Raw genomic sequence first — 20,620 nt, 5'->3', positions numbered from 1 at the left:
AGTTAGAGGACGATAGCCATGTCAAAAGCGTCATGAAGAAGGGAATAAAAACCGCCCCCTTTTCTAGAAACCATAGACATAAATCTATTGGAGGAGCAATGCAGCAGGAGCAAAGGGGGTGGCGGCAGGGGGGTTCTGGGCAGAAAGAGGCAAGGGGGGGGGGTCCCCCCAACTGCTTTGGTTCAGCTGCAGCTGGGATGTGGGAGGATGGAGTTGGGCACAGCCCTCCAGCTAGTTCCTTTCCCACTAATGGCAGCAGCTACACCTGTGGGCATCAGCTGGAGAGTGGCTGGCCAGGGGATTCTGGGATTTTGGAAAAGGACCCAGCCTGAGGAAGACCAGCCTCCATGTATGCAGAGTTCCTAATGTCCACCCAATGTCTGTACTTAACTCATGTATTCATTTCTTTAAAAATTAGACTTTCATTTCTGTAATCCTGAGGCTCTCTGGATGTATTTGTCGTCTTGGCACGATTGGGAGAATATCAGGTTGTGGATTTCTGACTCTCAACTCGAAGGCAGCCCTGCAAACTGGCCCCCCCTCCCTTTAGAAGCCATCGGTCAAAGTGCCTTATGCAGCCCCTACTTGCGCAATGAAGTCTTGGACATCCTAGCTAGGTAGGCGCCTTGTCCGTATAATCCTCTCCGTTTCCATCTGGTTTCCCACCTGCTCTTGTAAGAGAGAGGCTGCCTAGTGGATCCCTGCTCTTTCTGCTCTGCTTTTTCCTTGACAGAAACGGGACTTTTGTGCCCGCAGAGCTGGAAGACTTTGAAGGCCTCCTGCAGAGGACGGCCTGTGCCGGAGGGGTGATGCAGGAGCCCCATCCTCTCCTGGACTACGTCTCTGCAGGTGGCTTAGATTTCCACACCTGCTTTATCCTCTACTGCTTAGAACGGGGGCTGGACCATCTCCTCTACTCCTACTTGGATTACTATCGGTAGGTGGCCGTAAACAATTCCAGCAGAGGCATTTGGAGGACGGGGGAAGCAATGACAGGAGCAGCAGATTCTATGAAAGGGGGAGGGGAGCTTCAGAGGCTGCTCAGCCGTTGGTATTGCTTATAAACTAGACCAGCAATGGCGAACCTTTTTTGGCTCGCGTACCACAACTGGGGGGAGCGCAGGGGGGCCGTGTGCGGGCTTTACATGCTTTTTTCGCCCTCCCCAGGCTCCAGAGGCTTTATAGGAGCCTGGGGAGGGCGAAAAGAGCCTCCCCCCCCCCCCCGGAGGCCCTCCGGAGGCTCCAGGGAACGTCCGGAGGCTTCCCTGAAGCCTTTGGAATGCTGAAAACGACCCTCCGAGCAAACCGGAAGTCATTTCCAGTTTGCTCAGAGGGTCGTTTTCAGAGCTTCCCTGAAGCCTCCGGAGGGCCTCCGGGGGGGGGAGGCCCTTTTCACCCTCCCCAGGCTCCTATAAAGCCTCTTGAGCCTGGGGAGGGTGAAAAGGGCCTTCCCCCCCCCGGAGGCCCCCCGGAGGCCCCCCGGAGGCCCTCCTATAAAGCCTCTGGAGCCTGGGGAGGGCGAAAAATGGGTTTTAAAAATGGTGAACTCAGCTGACAAATGGCTCCGCATGCCACCTGTGGCACGCGTGCCATAGGTTCGCCATCACTGAACTAGACCAAGCCCATCCTTTCCTGGTGTCTGTCTTTTCTGCCTCCTGTCTCCATGATGCCTTGTGGGAGAAACAGGTTTTCCCTTATGCTGGACATCTGTGAACGAGGGGAAAAAGGGAGTCGCGCTGGTGGGATTGTGGGAACTGGCTATTGCCCTCCCCAAGGAGGCCCTTCTTCCCCTCCAGCCCTAGGAGGCAGGGCAGTTTTCTCACAAGGCAGCTGATTGTTAAGCCACGTTCACTAGATTGGCTCACATCTGGCAGGAGAGACGAGGCCCTGCTTTATCCTTGTAATTCTATGAAATGTCGTTCTTGGTTTTCAGTTTGTTTTCATCAGAATGTCTCATTTTGAACGATAAAGACCTGCGCGAAGCACACCCTTGGTTTGAATTTTTAGTGCAATGTTGGGACATTGCCAAGCATCCCGGAGGTAGGTTGTCTCTTTGCATCTCATTTGGACAAATGTTTCTCAAAAAGCCTTCCCACCTAAGTGGAACCTATTTATCTACTTGCACGGAAATCAGGGCTGGCTCAATGGCTTTGAAATAAAGATGAGCACCGCCTGATAGTTGGCAACGATTAGCCGAGAGAAATTCTGAAGGACGCCTCTACCTTCACTTGGTCAGGAAGCAGGGCAGGTGCTCCAGGGCAGTTGCAGTCCCTGGCCTGCCCGTCTCACGCTTTTCGCTCCTTATGGGGCAAAATGACCTCAGTGGCATCACCTGGCAAGCTTGTTGCCTTCCACTTGGGGGAAAGAGAGTCCTGTCCACTCTCCCACAGTCGCTGGTGACCCCTTGCACTGAAGTTTGCCTTCTTGACCCACCTTTGAAATGGGTTTGAAGCTGCAACAGCCCGGAATGGAGCAGCCTTGGGGTTCATGGAATCAAATCTACTTTGGGATCTAGTGAGTTTTCAGCTCTTCTTGGTTTCTGGATCAAACTGATTTGGATGTATAAAGCTAAACGTCGTAAGCCCCGTGTGTGCTCCTCCTTCAGACCAAGGGCTGTTTGCACTCTTAGCTAGTGGGCTGCCCTTCGGGAAAGTAGGCAGCCTCAGGACAAAATATCCCAATTTACATCCTTCGACGTTAAGAGATCCAAGAGATCACCAGATCCTGTGAATGAGTGGATTGACGTCTCTTTTTCCAAAATGAAAATCTTAAATGGAAACAAAAGTGGTGGTGGTGGGGGGGTTGTGTTTAATAATTTCCCTCTTCTATCAGATTTAAAAGTACGGGGGGGGGGGGAGGAGAGAGAACTTTCAGAGCAGAGGGGAAAACGTTCAAGGGTCTTGGGTGGGCTGCTTGTGGGGCTCTCCTGCCCTGGGTGACCCTCAAAGGCCGGTGGGGTCAGTGGGCCCTCTAGTTCCTTGCCAATCGGAGGATAATTGGGGTTGGAAGACCTTCACTTGCCCACCAATCTTTTTGGTAGATTTTTTGAGAGGGAGGAAAATTACTTGGGTTGTAAATGGGATTTTTGGAAATACCTTCCAGAGTTGTGTATCTGTGTACTTAAAGGGTGTTTAGCTTGGGTTAATCTGATTGTGCTAAATCTATTTTGAATTTTCTTCTGGATAATGTTCGCTCTTGTTTCCCTTTTTCTCCCCTTGCCATCCTGCCCCAGATGCAGACAGGATTTTCCAGGCTAGCCTAGCCAATGCCCGGATCTCCATTCCCAGCAACCAGGCCAGTGTGAGCACCATGCTGCTGGAGGGGCGCACCCTCCTTGCCCTGGCTACCACCATGTTCGCCGGGGGAGGGATTGACCAGGTATGCCAACTGCAGGAGGCTGGCAGCTGCCCAGGCCCTCTAGAAAGGGCTCACTGCAGCCAGCATCCCCTCTCCCAACCACAAGCCAGGCTTGGAATGGGGAGTGGCAGAAAGCCACCTGTGGAAGCAGACCTCAGTGCTTTTTCTGTTGCAGATTGTCCAGAAGGGAGATGGAAGAGAGAAGGTGGATGCACAGCTCTTCAGGATGGCCCTTGCTCCTTACCCCAAGCTCAGAGCTGCCCTCTTCCCTCAGACCACTCCTCACGGAATCTCCCCTTCCGACCTGTCTCTCTATCACCTTCTTCAGGTAGGATTCCATGCCACCCGGAAAATGTGGGCACTGTAGTGGACGGAGCTAATTTGGGCAGGCTGAGGACTTGACCTGGTCAGCAGAGCCTCTGAAGCAGTGTCCACCTTGGGTGGTCCTTCCCCAACCCTGCAGCTCTGTCGTCAGGCAGTCCCAGGGGAACGCCAGGTGGGCATTTCTTAGATGGGGCCACCTTCCGATCCTACTCTGGCACCTGACGGACGCACCCCTCTTCTGGAGGGCTTCCCTTTGGGGCTGCCTCTGGGCTCCCCCGCCATTCTGTGGAGGCTTTCCAAGCCCTTCGAGGTCCTCCACACCCTGTGGGGCAGACACCATTTGACACCAAAGTGGAGGCAAGTCTGGAAACTGCTCTGGGTCCTTTCAGACCCTGGTTCTCCCCCCCCCCCCCGTCCCCGCTTTAGTACCTAATTGCTTGGCTTCCCACAAAAACCCCCAAAATACAGCAGTCAACTTGATTAGGTTGCATCTACAATAATCTTATCAAGTTTACTGTAAAACGTCAAATTTATTTTCTATAAATTGTCCTACCTGTGCAACATTTTTAGCAAATTTTTCTAGAAATGTTATAATGTCAGTATTTCCACATCTTCCCTTTGATCAAAAAGAAAAGAAAAAAAAGCCAATACTTCGATGCCTGGTATCCCATAATAACACCAATAGCACCCCCTAGTGGCCAGGCTAAATCCTGAAACTATGAGCCCCTAAGTAAACCTCAAAGCCACCTGATGCGGTTTGGGTTACAATTACACACCTTTAGAAGTCCAGTCCGATCCGGTTAGATTAAAAAAGGATTAAGTCCCGCTGAACCTTCTGAGGGACAAAGTTGTCTGCTAGTTTGTCTAGAACTTGTTTGATATATATATTTATAAATAAATATAAATAAAAAAATTAAATGTAGATTCACCAAAAAAGAGAGAGAGAAAAAAAACTTAAAATTTCGGTATAATGTATCCGCTTAGTCCCAAAGAAAGGAATCCGAAGTCCCTGCTTTTGACCTCTTGTTTATAAGTGAACTCTACCAACACATTTTCCACAAAAACAAAAAGTTTCAAAAATACTGCAAAGTTGTTTGGCTGGCAGTCACCAAGAGGAGAATCACTGTAGCAAAAGAAAACCTCCCATAAATAACGGGAAAAAAGCATTGAAAAGTTATTACAAATGAGTTGGTCAGTTCTAGTGTCCATTTAAATTTGGGCTGCTTCGTAGCGGTGAATTGTTGGCCCTCCTGCCACTCAGCCAGCCCATCCCACAGTCCTTCATTTCAGGGTCTTCCTGCAAACACTGGACTGCCCAGAGGGGTTGGGTCCAGTTCACTCTTCAATCCAGTGTGTTTTTCACGACTTCAGGGATGCCCCCAGCAGCTCCAAAAAGAAAAAGACATTGGATCAACCGTGTTTCCCCATCAGAATTGGGGCGCATTGTAAAGACCCCAAAAGGAAAAGACTTCTGCATCCCGTATGGAAGTTTAGACCGTTTCTTCGTGTGATCCACATCAGCTGCCCTGATCCAGTGGCTCTCCAGGGCGGGAGGGTGGCTGTTTTGCTCCTGAACCCAAACTCTGTCAATGCAGACCCTTTTGCTCACCAGAGCCTGCCATGGAAAACGCCCTTTCCACGTGATCCTTCCTTGATGTGGGGATGCGGACAAATTGGGCTGGCTCCAAATTTGATGTGCGGACAGCTCAGCCACAAACGGAACAAAAGTTACAGGACTCACTGAGCAGCACATGCGCCGGCTCTGAACTTCGCCTGTTGTGCTGTACCAGGGGGGGTCAAACTCAACTTCATTCAGGGCCACATCAGGGTTGTGTTTTATCTCAGGTTGGCGGGGTGGGCGTGGCCAGATGAATGTCGTTCGTGTCAGCGCCTGTGGTGGCCCAAATGCTTTGCCAGCAAAAACGGAGCTTGGAGTCCGTTTCCACGGGCAGAGGCACCGCGGGCGGCTCCTTCACTGTTCCCAGGGCAGCCCCACAGGCCAGATCTAAGCACCCCACGGGCCGGATCCAAAGCACCCCTGGGCTACAGGGTCTGAAACAAATGTTTTCCCTTTTTAGTGCTTAGCTCCATTTGATTCCACCAAGTTGTTTGGCTGGCAGTCAGCAAATACCCTGGCCATTCCTGGTAAGTAAAGGTCCACCTGCAGTTGGAGTCTAATCTCGGCCCTGTTCTGGGGTTGAGAGGAAGAAGGCAACGCCAGGGGCTGCTTTGCAGTTCTGCTCTTTTCCTGTCCTCTTCAGATATTTGCAGCGACCTGCCTCACTTCTCATGCTCGGCGCTAGTAAACAAGCACGCCATCATAGAGCACCTTGACTTCTCCTACTACCTACATCACGAGCGCCCTTCGTTTGCCTTCGGAGCGTTTTTAGCTCAGCAGCTATCAAAGAGCAGCCTCCCAAAGGAGCTGTAAGTAGTTAAAAGAAGCAGGTGTGACTCCTTAACAATAATCAGAATTAAAAATGTTTTCTTACAAGGGTTCCATCTGTTGGATTTCTGTCCCGAATTTCTTCCTGGCGATGAGGGCAGCACATTCCTCCCTTCCTGCCTGCTCTTCTCCCCAATAGTCCCTTGGGGGGTCAGTTGGGTTGGGAAGGGGAGAGAGAGACGGCTGCCCCTGAGGGCTCTCCCAGGCCCTGCTCTGTCCTTCCTCCCACGGCTGCTGTCTTTAGTCCGTTAACCTGAAGCAGGAAATACTGATTTAAGTACTTGTGACCCTCCACAATAGAAGTGAACGTAGTAAGTGCTGAGGACCCAGGTGGTGCCATAAATACCCTCTGGGCAAGTACTGGTTCTCAGAGCGGTACGGGTGGACGAGGCTGCTGTCTACTCAACCCACGGTGACCTCTCGGGAGGCGCCTGCCTGCCTCCTCCTCCTCCATCCGAAAGTCACAACCTTCGTTCAGGGGAAACTGGTCTCTGTGCTGGAAGTCTTTTAATTGTCTGAAATTTCTGGAGTTTGTGCTGAGAGCAAAATGCTCCCTTTTCTAGGGTTCAGCAAGTGGCTAAGGAAGCCTCCTCCCTGGCCCTCTCGGTGTTCTATGCCCCTTCTCTCACTGCGACCTCCGTCTGCTTCTTGGAAATGCTGGGCCTGCCCAGTCTGAGTCTCCGAGTGGACATTAAAGCCGCCAACGTGATTCTGCGCTTCATGTCCAGGAGGGAGGAGCCAGAGCACCACTCCATCAGGCAGTCCTTGGGTAACCGTGGCATGTTGTTCTCCCTTGGGGTAGCTGGCTTAAGGTCTGGTAGGAGAGCGGTGCACGAGACGTCCGTCTCCCCGGGGTTCTCAGAGTGGGAAACGGAAAACATTGCAAGCAAAGGCTGCATTTATGTGCCTTTCCGTTGGAAGGATTCGCGCTGATAAGGAGATGCCGAACTGATGGGGGGAAAAATCTGATGAAGGTATATTCTGTGGAGGGCAGGCGAGTGAGAGGCCCCTGGGGGTCAGGAAGAAGCAGTCAAGGCACCTCACTTGAGTGAAAGTCCCAGAGGAAGAGGAGGGGCGGGAGAGGCTCAGAAGAGTCCGTTGCTCTGGCTGTTCCCATCTCCCTTATTTGACCTTATCCATGTGTCTTATTAGTGTTCTTTGCCAGTGGTTGCATGACTCCGTAGGTGCCATACGCGGAACAGTCCTGGCCTGTGGAGCGGTGGCTTCTTGGGAAGATCTGCCATGGTGGGCTGGGGGCCTTAGCAGAATGCCTGCCGTCTTCTCTTTCCAGTTGAAAAGCTAGGAGAGCTGGCCGATGGAGAAAAAGCTGCAGCCGAAGACCTTCTGGTCTGCTTAGAGGAAGCCGTCTGGGATAAGGTTGACCACCGAGAGATAAAAAAGTGAGTTTGTGGTTCGAGATTGTGTGGGTTGGTCTGAAGACAACCGAGAGAGCAAGAAAAACAACGGTCATGTTGCCGTTTCATATAAGACTGTTAGGAAGTCATTACAAAGTCTGAGGTCTTGCGTGACTTTTTGTGAAGGTGGAGAATTGGAATAATTAACCCTAGGCAGGCTGGACTGGGCTTCCCTGGGATGGGGACAGAGTTGGTTGGGCAAGGGCTTCACCCTCCAGCCGGGAGGAAGAGCTTGTGGGTGGCACTGCCGGAGGAGCTGCTCCTAGGCCTGGGGCTCTTTGAAAGGATTGGAAAACGCGTCCTCAATCCAGACGACTGAAACCGCCATCAATAAGCAGTGCAGTTGTGATATTTTGCCCAACAACTGCCTCACTTTATAAATAATAATAATAATAAATATTTATTTCTTAGCCGCACCCTCTCCCGAAGGACTCGGGGCGGCGTACTTAGCGGTGGAAGTCCCAGTTTGGGTCATTAAGTGAAGAGTGTGTACCTGCATTTCCTTCCCTTGCTGTTTTGTTAGTTGTTGCTATTCTGCCAGCTAACCGTTTGAGATGCTAAGAGTCAATCGATCAAAGAAGAAATCATGTTTGCCTTGAATGCGCCTCCTCCTCCTCCCCCCTCCTCGTTCATGGTCTAGGACGGTGTTGGCGACCCCTTTTGGCACCGGGAGTCCAAGCGGGAGGGTTCGTGGGATGGAAACCGGAAGAGCAGCCGCCCGGCACGCATGCACACACTGGGAAGATAATCCTCCGGTTCCTGGCACGCGCATGAGCCCCAGCCAGCTGGTCTTCATGCACGCAAGGCCAGGTGGCCAGTGCACACAGAAACAGGAAGATCATCTTCCCAGCACATGCATGCGCCCCAAGTAGCTGCTCTTCCGGTTTCCAGCTCTCCCGCGGGTGTGAAGACCAGCTGACCAGTGCTCTGGAGCCCAGAAAAGCAACGGGTAACGGCTTGCATGCCTGGAGAGATGGCTCTGCGTGCCACTTCCGTCATGTGCGCTGTAGGTTTGCCATCCCTGGTCTAGGATCCGTAGTAACTCCAAAGATGAGCTGTGGGGTTTTCCCCTATAGCCTTTTGCGGGGGGGGGGGGGTTGAGAGCAGCGTGGCCTGCTGCGGTGGCAGGGGAGGGCGAGGGGAGGAGAGGCGGCTAAAGGCTCCTTCCTTTCAGGACCTCGAGCGAGGCGAGGAATCACTGGTCCTTGGTCATCCAGTTTTGCCAGCTGCACCATATCAAGCTGAGCACGTCGTACTTGAGGGCTTGCGCGCGTTCCAACGAATGGCTGCAATTTGTGACAGAAGCACAACTGCACGGCTACCAGCCAGCGGAGGTGAGGAGGAGCTGCTGGATGCTGAGCTGAGGCCCAGGCCTGGGGGGTTTGGGTAGGAGATGGCCCTCCTAAGGGGAAAAGAGCATTCTAAGGCCAGGGAAGAGCGAGGTCGCAAGGCTTTCTCAAGAGGTGGGGGGGGGAGGAGGGGGGCAGAGGGTTGTGGTGAGGGGAAACAGGCCCGCTCCTTCCTGCCCATCCTTCCACTCTCCATCCTCCTGACTCTGAATTCCCAGCTCTGGAGCTTCAGTGTCCCAGGAAGTCCCGTCCATCCCCCGCCTCTCCATTCACCTCCTGGGAGGCCTTGCAGCTTCCCTCTTGGGCATGGGGGGGTTCAAAGCTTTACGGAGCTGCTGCTTCTTCTTCCTTCCTTCCTTCCATCCCTCTCCCAGGTGATCCCTCTCCTCCGGGACTTCCCCCTGCCCCTGCGGGACCACTTGGAGTTGGCCCTGGGGCCTTTGCAGCCTCCGAGGCAGGGGGGCCTGCAGGGGAAGGAGCAGGAGCCGCAGAGCCTGTTCCAGGTCCTCCTCCAGAGCCAGGAGCAGCCGAGCCCTTGGCGACACCTCTTGGCTGCCTCGGTGAAGCACCACTTGCCCGTCCTGAGCGTGCTGGCTGCTGGCTTCCAGGTGCGAGTTCTCCAGTGGAGACCGAGAGGGGTGGAGGCGCTGTGCTCGCTTGGACTTTGGCGTGTGGGCTATTCAGTCCGCGCTCTGCTTTTTTTTAAATGCCGATTTTCCTTTCTTCATCCCTTCACGTTCACCCTTTGGGCAGGACGCCAGCCTCCTCCCCTGCCTCTGCGTTTGGATAATAACTTCCCTGGACAGCTCTGCCGCCAGTGAGGTGATGGGGCACATTGAAGGCAGGGCTGAAACCCCCCAGTGGGGCCTCTCGGACTTGGCCCTCCTCTGGCAGTGGCTGCTGAAGAGGCAGAAGGCCAGGATCCTCCTTCATGGCTTCCAGCTCTTCCTGGAGGTGAGCTGGCCGGGGTCGCACTCCCGGCCCTCGGAGGCACCTGGCGGGGGCCACTGAAGCACATGTCCAGGGGGTGGGGGCAGATTTCATGGAGGGGTGTGGAAGGGCCGGAATCCTGGACTTGGGGGAGGCCCTGAGACTGGATCTGTGCTCTGTGCAAGAGTGTGGCAGCAGCAGCTTCCTTCCTACCAAAGACACCCAGCAGACGAGACCTCGCCTCTCCCTCAGAAGGGATTCTGCCCCCCCCCCCTTCTATCCAGCTCATCTTTTTCCTCCCAAAGATGGGCAACCCATTGTGGGTAGAATTTGGGCAAGCACTTCTTCATCTCTCTTCTGATATTCAGGACTCTCCTCTGCTGATAATGCTGGAGGTGTATGAATTGTGCATGGACTACAAAAATTACAGCCAAGCCAAGATCAAACTGCTCACGTTTCAGGACAACCTTTCAGAAGTAAGCAGAAATTTTATTTGGTCCGTGTGACTTTTTACAAACCGAACAGGCAGATTTCCCCTTTTGTGTCCTGAATGCTGCCAGCCCTTGGAGGCCACCTGAATCCCCACGGGTCCAGCCAGGGTGGCCCTTCTTGGCTCCTGGATTTGTGCCCTTTCAGATGAAAGACGCAGAGCCTCTCTTGCCTGTTGTCTTAATGGTGGGATGCCCAGTGTTGATCTTGCATAGCCATGCCAGCATTCTGAGCTTCACCAGCAGGGCCAGTCAGGGAGCTCCTGTCCACTCCGCTTTCTTGTGGCCAAAGGAGAAACGTGGCTGTTCAGGGCAAGGACTGTTTGGGACTCACGCTTGTCCCACATGAGGGCAAAGGAGTGTGGCCTGCTTGTGCTTGTCAGGAGGCCAGGTAGCGTAAGGCCTCGACAGTCTTCTCAAGAAAGCAGAACTCTTGAAACAAAAGTCATTTCAAAAGGATACTTTTACTGGAAGATTGTGATAGCAAGAGATCTAGGCAGGGATTAAGCAGGGATTAACTTTTCCCGCTCAAAAAGTTAGATTAAACCAGTGCAGACAGAGCCCCCCCCCCCCCAATGTCCAATTCATCATATTGCCAATCCAGAGGTGCAAAGATGTTATGGGAAACTCCGGCCGAGAAGGTGGCAGCCGGCGTCTCCAAGGCAAGGTTGCCCTTCTCCTCCAGAGACCAGATAAGGTAGCTGTTGCTGGAGGCCTCTTCCCCCCCCCCCAACAGCCCTGAAAGTGACAGCAAAGCAAAGCCAGGAATAGAAAGAGAGACACCCCCCCCCCCCCCAGGACAGCCTCCCTATAGGAACTGATGGGACCTGCCAGGTAGTGAGAAGAACCAGTGCGAATGAGAAGGGCAAATTCTGCTCCTGAGGAAGGAACAAAGGTTGGGGGGATTGCACATTTGGAGGGCGAAGAGGCTGCTCCACTCAAGGGGCTTTTTCTCAAGGAAGAGCAGCATTTTCAGTGGAAGGAGGCTCCATCTGGCCCTGGGTGCAAGCATTTCTTTGTGCACAGAGTTCCCAGGGACCAAAGGGGCTGCTGCTTGAGTGGCTTTTGAGACAAGCCGTTTTATTTTGCCCCGGAGCTGCAGAGGAAGGTTTTGAAAGAGTCTTGCCCAGTGACCTCTTCTTCCTGCAGCTTCAAGCTCAGGGCGAGAGGTGGCTGCCCGTCCTCCCCGGGCCCTGGCTGGAGACGCAGGCCTCCTTCCTACTCGACCTGATGCTGCACCAGTGCAGGACAGAGTACGAATTCAGAAAACTCCTCCAGCTGCTTGCAGATGCCGGAACTGCTCTTCTCCATGGCAAGGACCCCTTCCTTCTCTTCTCTCCTTTGCTGTGGCTGCCACGGCTGGGGGGCTCAGGGCAGCCTCACCTATGCCAGGTGGCAAGGATGCTGCACTCAGTGGGCTCTGTTGGCTGATTTAGCCACAGGGCTTCCCTGGTTTTGACGTTAGATTTCCTCCCAACTGGGGAGCCTCAGCTATGCAGCCCTGGGGGAGGGGCAGGGGGAACCCAGGAAAAGCCCCTTTTGCTCCCTTCCCCAAGTCTGTCTTGCTGTTCAGCTACAGGCTGCCCCTGTCCTGTGGCTACGGCTCTTCTCCTTCTTGGGTGCAGGGCCAGACCTGAAGAAGCTCAGCGCCCTCGGTGCCATCCTGAAAGATTCGCCCACCTGCATCAGCCGGGCTCTGCTGAGCAACTACAGCGTTGAGGGCTTCCAGGAGGAGTGCCGGAGGATCCTGGAGCAGCTGCAGGAGAGCAGCTCTTTCGCTGTGGCTCGCAGGGTAGCCGAGCTGGCAGCTCTGCCAGTGGACAACGTCGTCATTCAGGAGGTGCCCTGGAGTCCAGCCTTCCTTATTCTTGTTCCCCCCGATTGCGTTTCCTCTACTGCGGAATGAGTGTCGTCCCTGCTGGCTGTTGGCGGCTGTTTTCCCCTCCCCCACGCCTGGTGCAGCCCTGTGTCCGGATCTGCATTGGCCCAGTGGGCAGCCTGCTTGCCCAGCACTGTTTGGGACTCCTGCCAAGGCAGCCGGTGTGTGTGTGTGTGTGGCCATTTCTGTGCAGTGGAGTTTCTTGGCTTCTGATGGGTGTTTGTGTCCTTTCCAGGAGCTCCAGAACCTCCTCCGCTTGAAACAGGTTGGCCACTGGGCTCAAAAACGGACGAGAGTTGAGTTCTGGAAAAAGTGCCACGAGAACTACGTGCAAAATGCCATCTCGAACCAAGCGGCCTCGGGCTTCTTCTCAGCCCAGGCAGACTTGGTCTCGGAGGGCCTGGAGGACGAGGGGGCGCCCAGCATCTTAGAGAGGCAACTCCTGCTTACGTTAGCTGGACACTGGCTGGTCAGAAGCGACCCGGTTCCTGTGGATGACCTGGAGAGGATAGAGAGGGAAATTTGGCGGTGCCACATCAGGCGGCAAAGGTTCAGCCGAGGCCGAGGGCAGCTGGAGCCCAGAGGTTCTCCCCGGATTTCCATAAGCAGTGAGCTGTCCTTTGACTCCTTGGCCAAGGAATTCTGCTTTTCTAAGGTCGCTGCTCTAAACACCCCAAAGAACCTGGAGCTCAGAGCTTTCCCGTCCCAGGATGCGACCCCAGTTGGGCTTTCCGAAGCTGAAGTGGCGTCCCTGGGCGTCCTGGTTGGGCGTCTTCTGGACGAAGGAAGCGTGCACGAAGCTGCCAGGGTTTGCCGCTATTTCAGCTTCTACAGCAGAGACGTTGCCCTGATCTTGCACTGCCGGATGCTGGCCTTGGGGGAGGAGGCCCACGGCTGCTTCCACCCACAGATCCAGGCTCTCCTGGCAGCTGAGAACAGCCAGAGGCAGAGAGAAGCAGCGGTGGAGAGGAAACGGTGGAAGAGTTGTGAGTTGCATTCATGGGGAAACATCCGAGGGAGGCCAGGTAGCTTCTCCTGGGCCCTCGGGCTCTTTCCTCACAGCCACCGAGGCTCCTGTATGGCTTCAGCCTGTGGCTCCAACAATCCAGGCCCTCCTTTTGCCTCCCACCCCGGGAGGATGGGAGGATGGCTGAGTCAACCGGGAGGCCGTCAGGATCCAATTCCTGGCTCGGGGCAGAGTCAGGCTGCCTTCTAACCTCCTTCCAGCCGTTTGCTCTTGTTTGCCAGCTGGCCTCTGTAGTGGGGCAAGGTGAGGGGTGGCCGTGGGGTTTTACCCTGGCCATTCTCTCGGGGAGGCCCTTCCGACATTTTGAAATCACCAGAGGTAGTCCTTGACCATGCAAAGTTACAGCAGCATTGAATGAATGGTCCTCAGAGTTCCAGCCTCCCCACTGTCAACACCATCTGTGCACTTGGTGACCGTCTCACAGTTATGACGGTTGCGGCTCCCTTTGCAACCTTCCCTGCCAGCTTCCTCAGAAAGTCAGTGGGGAAGCCAGCAAAGAAAGTTGCAATTTATGGGGGTGGGTCTCCTTCCCCAGCCCCCCCCCTGTGCTTGGCCCACCCCAGCCCCTCCCCCACCCCTCTGGGCTTTGGCTGAAGCTCCCTTCCCCCGGAGCCCCTGCACACCCTCACGGGGCCTCCCTCGTACAGCCTCCCCAAGGCTCCCCCTGCCACCTTTGCACCCCAGTGCATTCCGCTCCCCCTCCCCAGTGCTTGCTGCCCCTCTCGTGCACCCTCACGAACCCCCCCCCACCCACCCACCCCAAACCTTGCCATGCACCCTTCCCCCACCCACCAGCAGCCGCTTAACTGCTTAGCTGGCCTGCTTGCAAATCCTTGGCAGCAGGAAGTTTCCTCCCCTAAAGGTCGCGGGATCCGGACTGCAGCCGACCTGCACCTTCACCTCACTTAGGAATAGAAATTCCCAACGACTATTGTAAGGGGAGGACCACTTGTGCCAACCCCCCCCCCCCGCCCAAAGTAAGTGAAGAAGGGATGGTGCCGTTCAGCAGCTGATTTGCAGGTCCAGAGGCCCTGTGGGCTCAGAGTTTGTGAATCTGGCAAGTGGGAGGGGGGGGGATGCATCTTAGGCTCTCTCTAGACAGCTGGATGTGTCCTGGTGTATTGTGATTCCCGCACCCCCCCCCCCCCGCCAATCTATTGCTCAACTCCAAGATCTTGGTTTTCTTCTCAGCTTCAAGCCTCGATTCCTGGTCCTCCGTGGGGGGCTCCTCTCCGGATAGTGGCGTTGTCGGCAGCCTGCAGACGTTAGTTGCGGAATGTGTGCATGGTCGGAATTACTGCCGACAGACCCTCTACCTTTACGAACTCTCCAAAGTAGGTGGCTGGGCTCTGGAATCGGGGGGTGGAGGACAGGCAGCCCTCATCCCTCAAGCGGGAAGGGAGGGGATCTGACTCTTCTCCCCCCTCCTGGCGCTCCGCAGGAGCTGGGCTGTTCCTTCAGTGAGATCGCCGTCCACGATTCAGAGAAGCTGCTCCGGGCAATCCTGTCCTCCCAGCAGCCAGACTGGTACAAGAAGGCCCAGGCCTTCATCACCAACCAGGGGCTGGAGCCAGGGGCCGTGGCTGAGCTGGTGGCCGAGGAAATCACACGGGAGCTGCTGGCGCCTTCGGAAGGAAGAGGCAGTGAGTCCATGCGGGGTCTCTGCTTGGAAACACAAAGCTGGACAAATGGCTTTGGCTCTGGGGAGGGGCTGCTTGCTGGCCACTTCAGACTTCTCTTCTGATGGGGGTTGATGGCGATTATGACAGGGCCTCCTGCTGGAGCAGCACTTGAAGACGCCACGGTCCCTCCCAACCCCCACTGCTCTCGGTTGCTTCTGTGTTCTGTGGCTGCTGCATTTGCCTTTCTAAGTTCTGTCGTGACTGTAGCTCACAGAGTCATTATTTGATCAAAGTATGCCATGCTTCTGAAGGGATGCAATACGATTCCTAGGATGGGACCAGAGGGGAGACACAGCCTGTCTTATTTTATGTGCAGAGCAAACTCCAGCCCTGAACCCTGCAGAGGAGAGCCAGAGGTTCCTGCAGCTGGCCAAGCTTTGCCAGGACCACACGCTGGTCGGCATGAAGCTGCTGGAGAAGGTTTCCTCCGTGCCACACGGGGAACTTGCCTGTAGTAAGTTTGTGGTGGATGGAAAATGGGTCCTTGTGGAGGAGGAATTTAAGGGCTTCTGGGTCTCAGCTCAGACTGAAATCCAAAATAGGTGCCCTTTGTCAAAGATCTCATGGGGATCTATTGGCCAGGGGAACATGGATCTCCTTCCACCTCCTCTTCATGTTGGGTCTCTTGGGCGTTGTCCATATTGACCTGACATGGTGACATGTATTGAAACTGCCTGAGCATCCAAGGCTTCTTGCATGGAGGCCCCTCCTTACGTCCTTTTCTTCTCTCTACCTCTCTGGTTTTGTCCTCACAATACCTGGACAAAAGACCTTTTTGTTTTCATTTGGCGAATGAGGAATCCACGGCCACATGGCCTGCTCCCTCCCTTGAACAACCTTTGCTTTCTCTTGGGTCAGACGGGGACCCTTCAGCCCCAATTGGCTGGGATCCAACTCCCGGGGTCCCTGCCATTGTGCGTGTCGGATGAATTGCTGGGGGTCGTAGTTTAGTCACGTATGGGAGGAGGCCACGGTGAGTGTGCAGCCCGAGCGTTTGTTCATGGAAGCCCCGCTCCTTCCTCAGCCGTGGAGCTCCTGATTCTGGCCCACAACTGCTTCCGCTTGACATGCCACATGGAGGGCATCACCCGTGTCCTCCAAGCTGCCCGGCTGCTCACGGACGACCACTTGGCGCCAGAGGAAGAGTTCGGCCTCGTGGTAGGTGGGCTCCTCCGGGGGGACGGATGGGCTGCGGTTGCAGGAACCGGCCCCTCCCAGTCCCAGAGTGTCAGCTGGAGGGAGCAGCTCCTTTCAGGGCACAGAGAGTCTCCTCCTCTGACCTTGAGATCTGCTCCCTCTCAGGTAGTCCTCGACTTACAACCACAATTGGAAAAAGTTGGAAACTCCCCCCCCCCTCCCTCCCCCCCGAACACTGCAGCTGTCGTAAACATTGCCAAGCGCCTGGATTTGGGCCATGGGACCTTTGGCTGCTGCAATGGTTGCAAGTGTGAAAAATGGTCTTCAGCCACTTTCCTCAGTGCCGTTGTAACTTTGAGTGGTTACTAAATGAGCTGTTGTAAGTCGAGGACCACCTGTATCGACTGGGACTCCAAGGCACCCTTTCTGAGGCTGGCTGGGAGGAGTGGGCTTCCTGTGAACGAGTCGGCTGGCTCCCCTTTCAGCTGAGGGCCCTTCTCTCCCCAAAGGTTCGCCTTCTCACCGGGATTGGCAGATACAGTGAGATGACCTACATCTTTGACCTGCTGCATGAAAAGCATTACTTTGAGGTGCTGATGAGGAAGAAGTTGGACCCGGTAGGCTTTCTGGACAAGACCGGCTTTCCCCAGGCCGGAGCTTCTTTGGCCGAGGGGCCTGGTGTGCATCTCCCTCCCCTTGTTAGACCACTTAGAGAGGGCTGTGAAAAGCCTCATGAAGCGGAATAGAGTAAGTCTTAGGTGCTATTACTATACCAAGGAGAGTCCAGGTGGGGCACTTTTGAGTTTCTTCCCAGCCCCGTCCCGTCCTCTCAGTCCTCCCTTCAAAGGAGGAACCTGCCATCAAGGAGCCTGGCACTTCTCCCTGGCAGGATTCTAGAGCAGATCATAAAGTTTTAAAGACTCAAAACAACGCCCTCATCACCAGAAATCAACTTGGACGTGTTAAGAACTTCCTCCTCCTTTATGATCGGGCAGATTGTGCTAATGCTTGTCTATGCGATCTCTCTCGTATACAAGCCTTACGTTCTCACATACGTAGGCAGAGGCCTCCTTCAGATGCTCCATCATCCCACCACCGCTGCCCTCTCTTCTTCTTCTTGCCACAGCACAGTGGATTACAGGAAATGATGAGAAGGGTTTATTAGGTTTGATGCTTTTATGTTGTATAATTCTGGGCAACAGCCATAATTCTCCCCCTTCCAACCCCCCCCCCTCTAGTATTTTTCAGCTTTGACTAGGTCTTAGGAAAACTGGGCCCAGTTTCTCTCTTCAGTAGGATTATCTACACAGAGGATTATTTGTATGAAGTTTATTTTAGAAAGGAGAACCGAAACGATCTTGGAACTTGGGAGAGCAGCATGTCAAACATTAAACCTCAAAGGACAGAGAAGCCTAAAATACAATCAGAGGTTTAGATCCTGAGAGAAACCTGCGATGGCATTGATTTGCCAAGAACCAAGGAAAGTTTTACTGCCTGGAGTTTCCAATGATTTCAAAGTGAAGAAAGTCAAGGCCTGTTTTTTATCATTCCAAAGTGCAGAGCAGGGAATATTGGACTTCAGGAGAAGGAAGGTCGATTCTCAACCTTCCTGCTTTCAGCAGTGGAAGCCTTGGTCCAGAGGGAGCTCCTGCTCGCTGGACAGGCTCAAGGCAGCAGCCCCCAATTTGGGATACGCTCAGTCGGCGCCTAGGCCGGGGTCGCCTCAAGCCCCCCTCCCTTTCTGATGTCTGCCATTGTGAAGATCTCCTGAGCGGTGGAGGAGGGGGCGGCCTGGGCCACGTGGGCTGGTGGGATTGGCTGCTTGGGACTGTGGCAGATGCCCTCTCCCCCTCCCTCCGGCAGAAGGGGACCCTGAAGGCTGCCCTGCTCGACTACATCAAGCGCTGCCGGCCGGGAGACAGTGAGAAGCACAACATGATTGCCCTCTGCTTCAGCATGTGCCGGGAGATCGGGGAGAACCACGAGGCGGCAGCCAACGTCCAGCTGAAGCTCATTGAATCTCAGCCATGGGGTAAGGACCCCCCTGTCCCGGTGGAGCCCTCTGGCGGAGGCTCTGGGTGGGTGGGGGCTGCACTGCTGGATCCATCGGGCTGGGCAGGTGGAGGCTTTGCGTGCTGCTTGTTCTTCCCTGCTTCTCCTGAGGGAGCAAAGAAGACAGAGGGCCCAGCTCCCCTCTCTCTTCCCTGCAGGCCTTGAGGAAAGGGGAAAAACATGCCTGGCTGGTGCAGCAGAGACCCTTGCAGGGTTAGCCGGAGCCAGTCGCTCCTCAGGAACTGACCCTCCCTTGTGGCCCCCGAGGGTCGCCCACCTGAACTCCCAGGCAGAAGGTCCGGGGATGAGGGTGGTGGGGCTGCCTTTCACAGGTGCCCCTTCAGCCAGGAGCCCCCCGTGGAGCCGGCGGCTTCAGAGGCCTCTAGAAGCAGATCTCCAAATGGAGCTGCTCTTTGGCTGCTGCTGGGAAGGCAAAGAGCCTCCGGCAGCAACTGCACCACAATGGCCCTTCTAAGCTCTTGCAGCTTGGACTCCCCCGGCCTCCCCCGTCTTCTCCAGAAAGCAGAACTCTCGAAACAAAAGCCATTTCAAAAGGAGGCTTCTCTTGGAGATCTAGGCAGGGATTAACCTTTCCCACTCGAAAAGTTAGATTAAGCCAGTGCAGACAGAGCCCCTCCCAAAGCCCAATTCCTCATGGAGCCAATCCAGAGGTGCGAAGATGTTATGGGAAGCTCCAGCCAAGGAGGTGATACCCACAGGCTGTTGTTCTCCTCCAGAGACGAGACAAGGCAGCTGCTGCTGGAGGCTCTTTCCTTTTCCTCTCCCAGGCCCCGAAAGTGACAGCAAAGCCAAGCCAGGAATAAAGAGGGAGACCCCCTACCGGAATGACAGCCTCCCTATAGGAATGGATGGGACCTGACAGGGACCAGAAAAGGGCAGGGGTTGCTTTGATGCCCCTGTTTCCTTGGAGTCTGGTCACATTCATCCTGTGCCAGCCGGATTTTCCCATTGCGGTTCCCAGGGGTGAACTGGTGAGGAAATGAGGTTGCTGGATTTGAAGGACGGCTGGTGGAGCAGTCCTCACTCCTGGGGAGGGTTCCCAAGGAAGCCCCTCCAGGCCTGAGCTTTTCCAATCAGGAGCTCAGTTGTTGTATTCTCTGTTGGGCTTCTTCAGCATCTCCTCCTCCAGGTAGGACCATGGCACCTGCTCCAGGGAGAGAGGCTGGGTCCAAAGGAGGCAGCTCTTGTCATTTGGGCCTGGTGAAATGCCTCTGATTCCATTTTTGGTCACTTGCTGCCCCCACCCCCGCCCTCTGCCTGGGCGTTTTCATCCCACAATCCTGGGTGGGATGGGCACAGTGGCCCAGGCTGCCAGCTGCTCTCTTCCTTCCAGCGGAGAGCCTTCAGGATGTGCCAAGCTTGAAGAAGCTCCTGATGAAAGCCCTGACCCTCTTCCTGGATGCCACCGAGAGCTACTCCAAGGTGAGACGGAGAACAGGAAGGGGCCAGGCGCATGGGTGTCCCCGAGGGTCCCTGGCAACTGGGGGTGGGATCTGCAGCTGAAGCAGGGGTGGAGTGCAGAGACTGCCTAGCTTGACTCCCTGCAGGGGAGGAAGCGATGGAGACCTGAGCTCCCTTCTCTGGTGGCCCTCAAGAGAGGTCAGGAGGCCATTCCTGCAGTACCTGGCTTCTCATCAACAAAGGGGGGAGGCTTTCTAGCTCCATTGTGGATCCCATTCCCCCTGCTCTGTACGTGGGACACAGGAAGAACAGCGGGGGTTTCCTCCCTCCCTCCTCCTCCTCCTCCTCTTTGCTCCTGCAGTGTTCACCCAGGCGACTTCCCTGAAGTTCAAGGGCTTCAAATATTTCTCCTTGCAGTTTGTTGATGCCGTTTCCTTTGTATGCCAGGGAGTCCATTTAACAGATCACGAGAAGGAAAGCAGGAACAGTAACACAATTTGCAAACACCCCAAAACTTCTCCTGGTCACTGTTTTATCAGTGAATGAATTAGAAAGATTTAGCTTGGCAAAGACTGAGGAAGTAATGATTGCGCTCCTCCCGTGCCTAAAGGATGCCTGCCCTCCGGAATGAGCTTCCCCCTGAGATCCAGAAGATCCCCCACTCGGCGGAGGTGTAAAAGAGCCACAGAGAGAGACCTGGCTGTGGCTTAGTTCCAGGTTGGATCCCTCTCGAATGAGCTTCCACCCTTGGCTTCTTGAGTTGCCTTCCGGTGCTTTGGAGAATGGGTCGTCCCCCCCCCCCTACAGCAGTCCCTCCCAATAGCAGAAGCCAGCTTTTCACGTCACGGCTGCCTCTTTTCAACAGGGTAGAATTGCCTGCCCAAGTCCTGTCCCTGTTCTTCCTATGTTTTGGCCTCCAGACCCTTCATCATCTTCGTTGCTCTCCTCTGCCCACTTTCCAGGGTCTCCACATCTTTTTTCAGGAGGAAAAGTAGGAGAGTTTTGTTCTTAGGATTTGGTCCCTCTGTCTCCTTTCGGGTTTCCTTCTCAGCCATTGCCAGATCTTGTTTTTTAGCCTGCCATTTTAAAAAAATATTATTTATAGGGAGTCC

The 20,620-nt window shown here is 54.7% G+C and overlaps 1 protein-coding gene across 3 annotated transcripts in view; it reads left to right on the top strand.

The window, feature by feature from the left end:
• SPG11 (SPG11 vesicle trafficking associated, spatacsin) overlaps positions 1–20,620 on the top strand; it is a gene marked incomplete at its 5' end in the record, with an annotated part of 40,033 nt that overhangs the window by 14,134 nt on the left and 5,279 nt on the right. For 2 of the 3 annotated variants that reach the window (XM_081965182.1, XM_081965183.1), the window contains 23 exons: positions 419–617; positions 734–937; positions 1,934–2,040; positions 3,233–3,378; positions 3,533–3,685; positions 5,760–5,826; positions 5,943–6,108; positions 6,691–6,896; positions 7,419–7,527; positions 8,717–8,876; positions 9,266–9,499; positions 9,645–9,845; positions 10,190–10,297; positions 11,459–11,621; positions 11,935–12,149; positions 12,424–13,174; positions 14,407–14,549; positions 14,657–14,858; positions 15,214–15,351; positions 15,922–16,055; positions 16,544–16,651; positions 17,898–18,066; positions 19,441–19,529. In XM_081965182.1, the coding sequence (XP_081821308.1) occupies positions 419–617; positions 734–937; positions 1,934–2,040; positions 3,233–3,378; positions 3,533–3,685; positions 5,760–5,826; positions 5,943–6,108; positions 6,691–6,896; positions 7,419–7,527; positions 8,717–8,876; positions 9,266–9,499; positions 9,645–9,845; positions 10,190–10,297; positions 11,459–11,621; positions 11,935–12,149; positions 12,424–13,174; positions 14,407–14,549; positions 14,657–14,858; positions 15,214–15,351; positions 15,922–16,055; positions 16,544–16,651; positions 17,898–18,066; positions 19,441–19,529 (4,172 nt within the window). The other variant, XM_081965184.1, reaches the window with a different exon arrangement.

The sequence above is a fragment of the Natrix helvetica genome, assembly GCF_964273705.1.
Source record: "Natrix helvetica genome assembly, chromosome: 12".
Lineage (NCBI taxonomy): Eukaryota > Metazoa > Chordata > Lepidosauria > Squamata > Natricidae > Natrix > Natrix helvetica.
The sequence above is the reverse complement of the archived record's forward strand: the minus strand, read 5'-3'. Positions and strand labels throughout refer to the sequence as shown.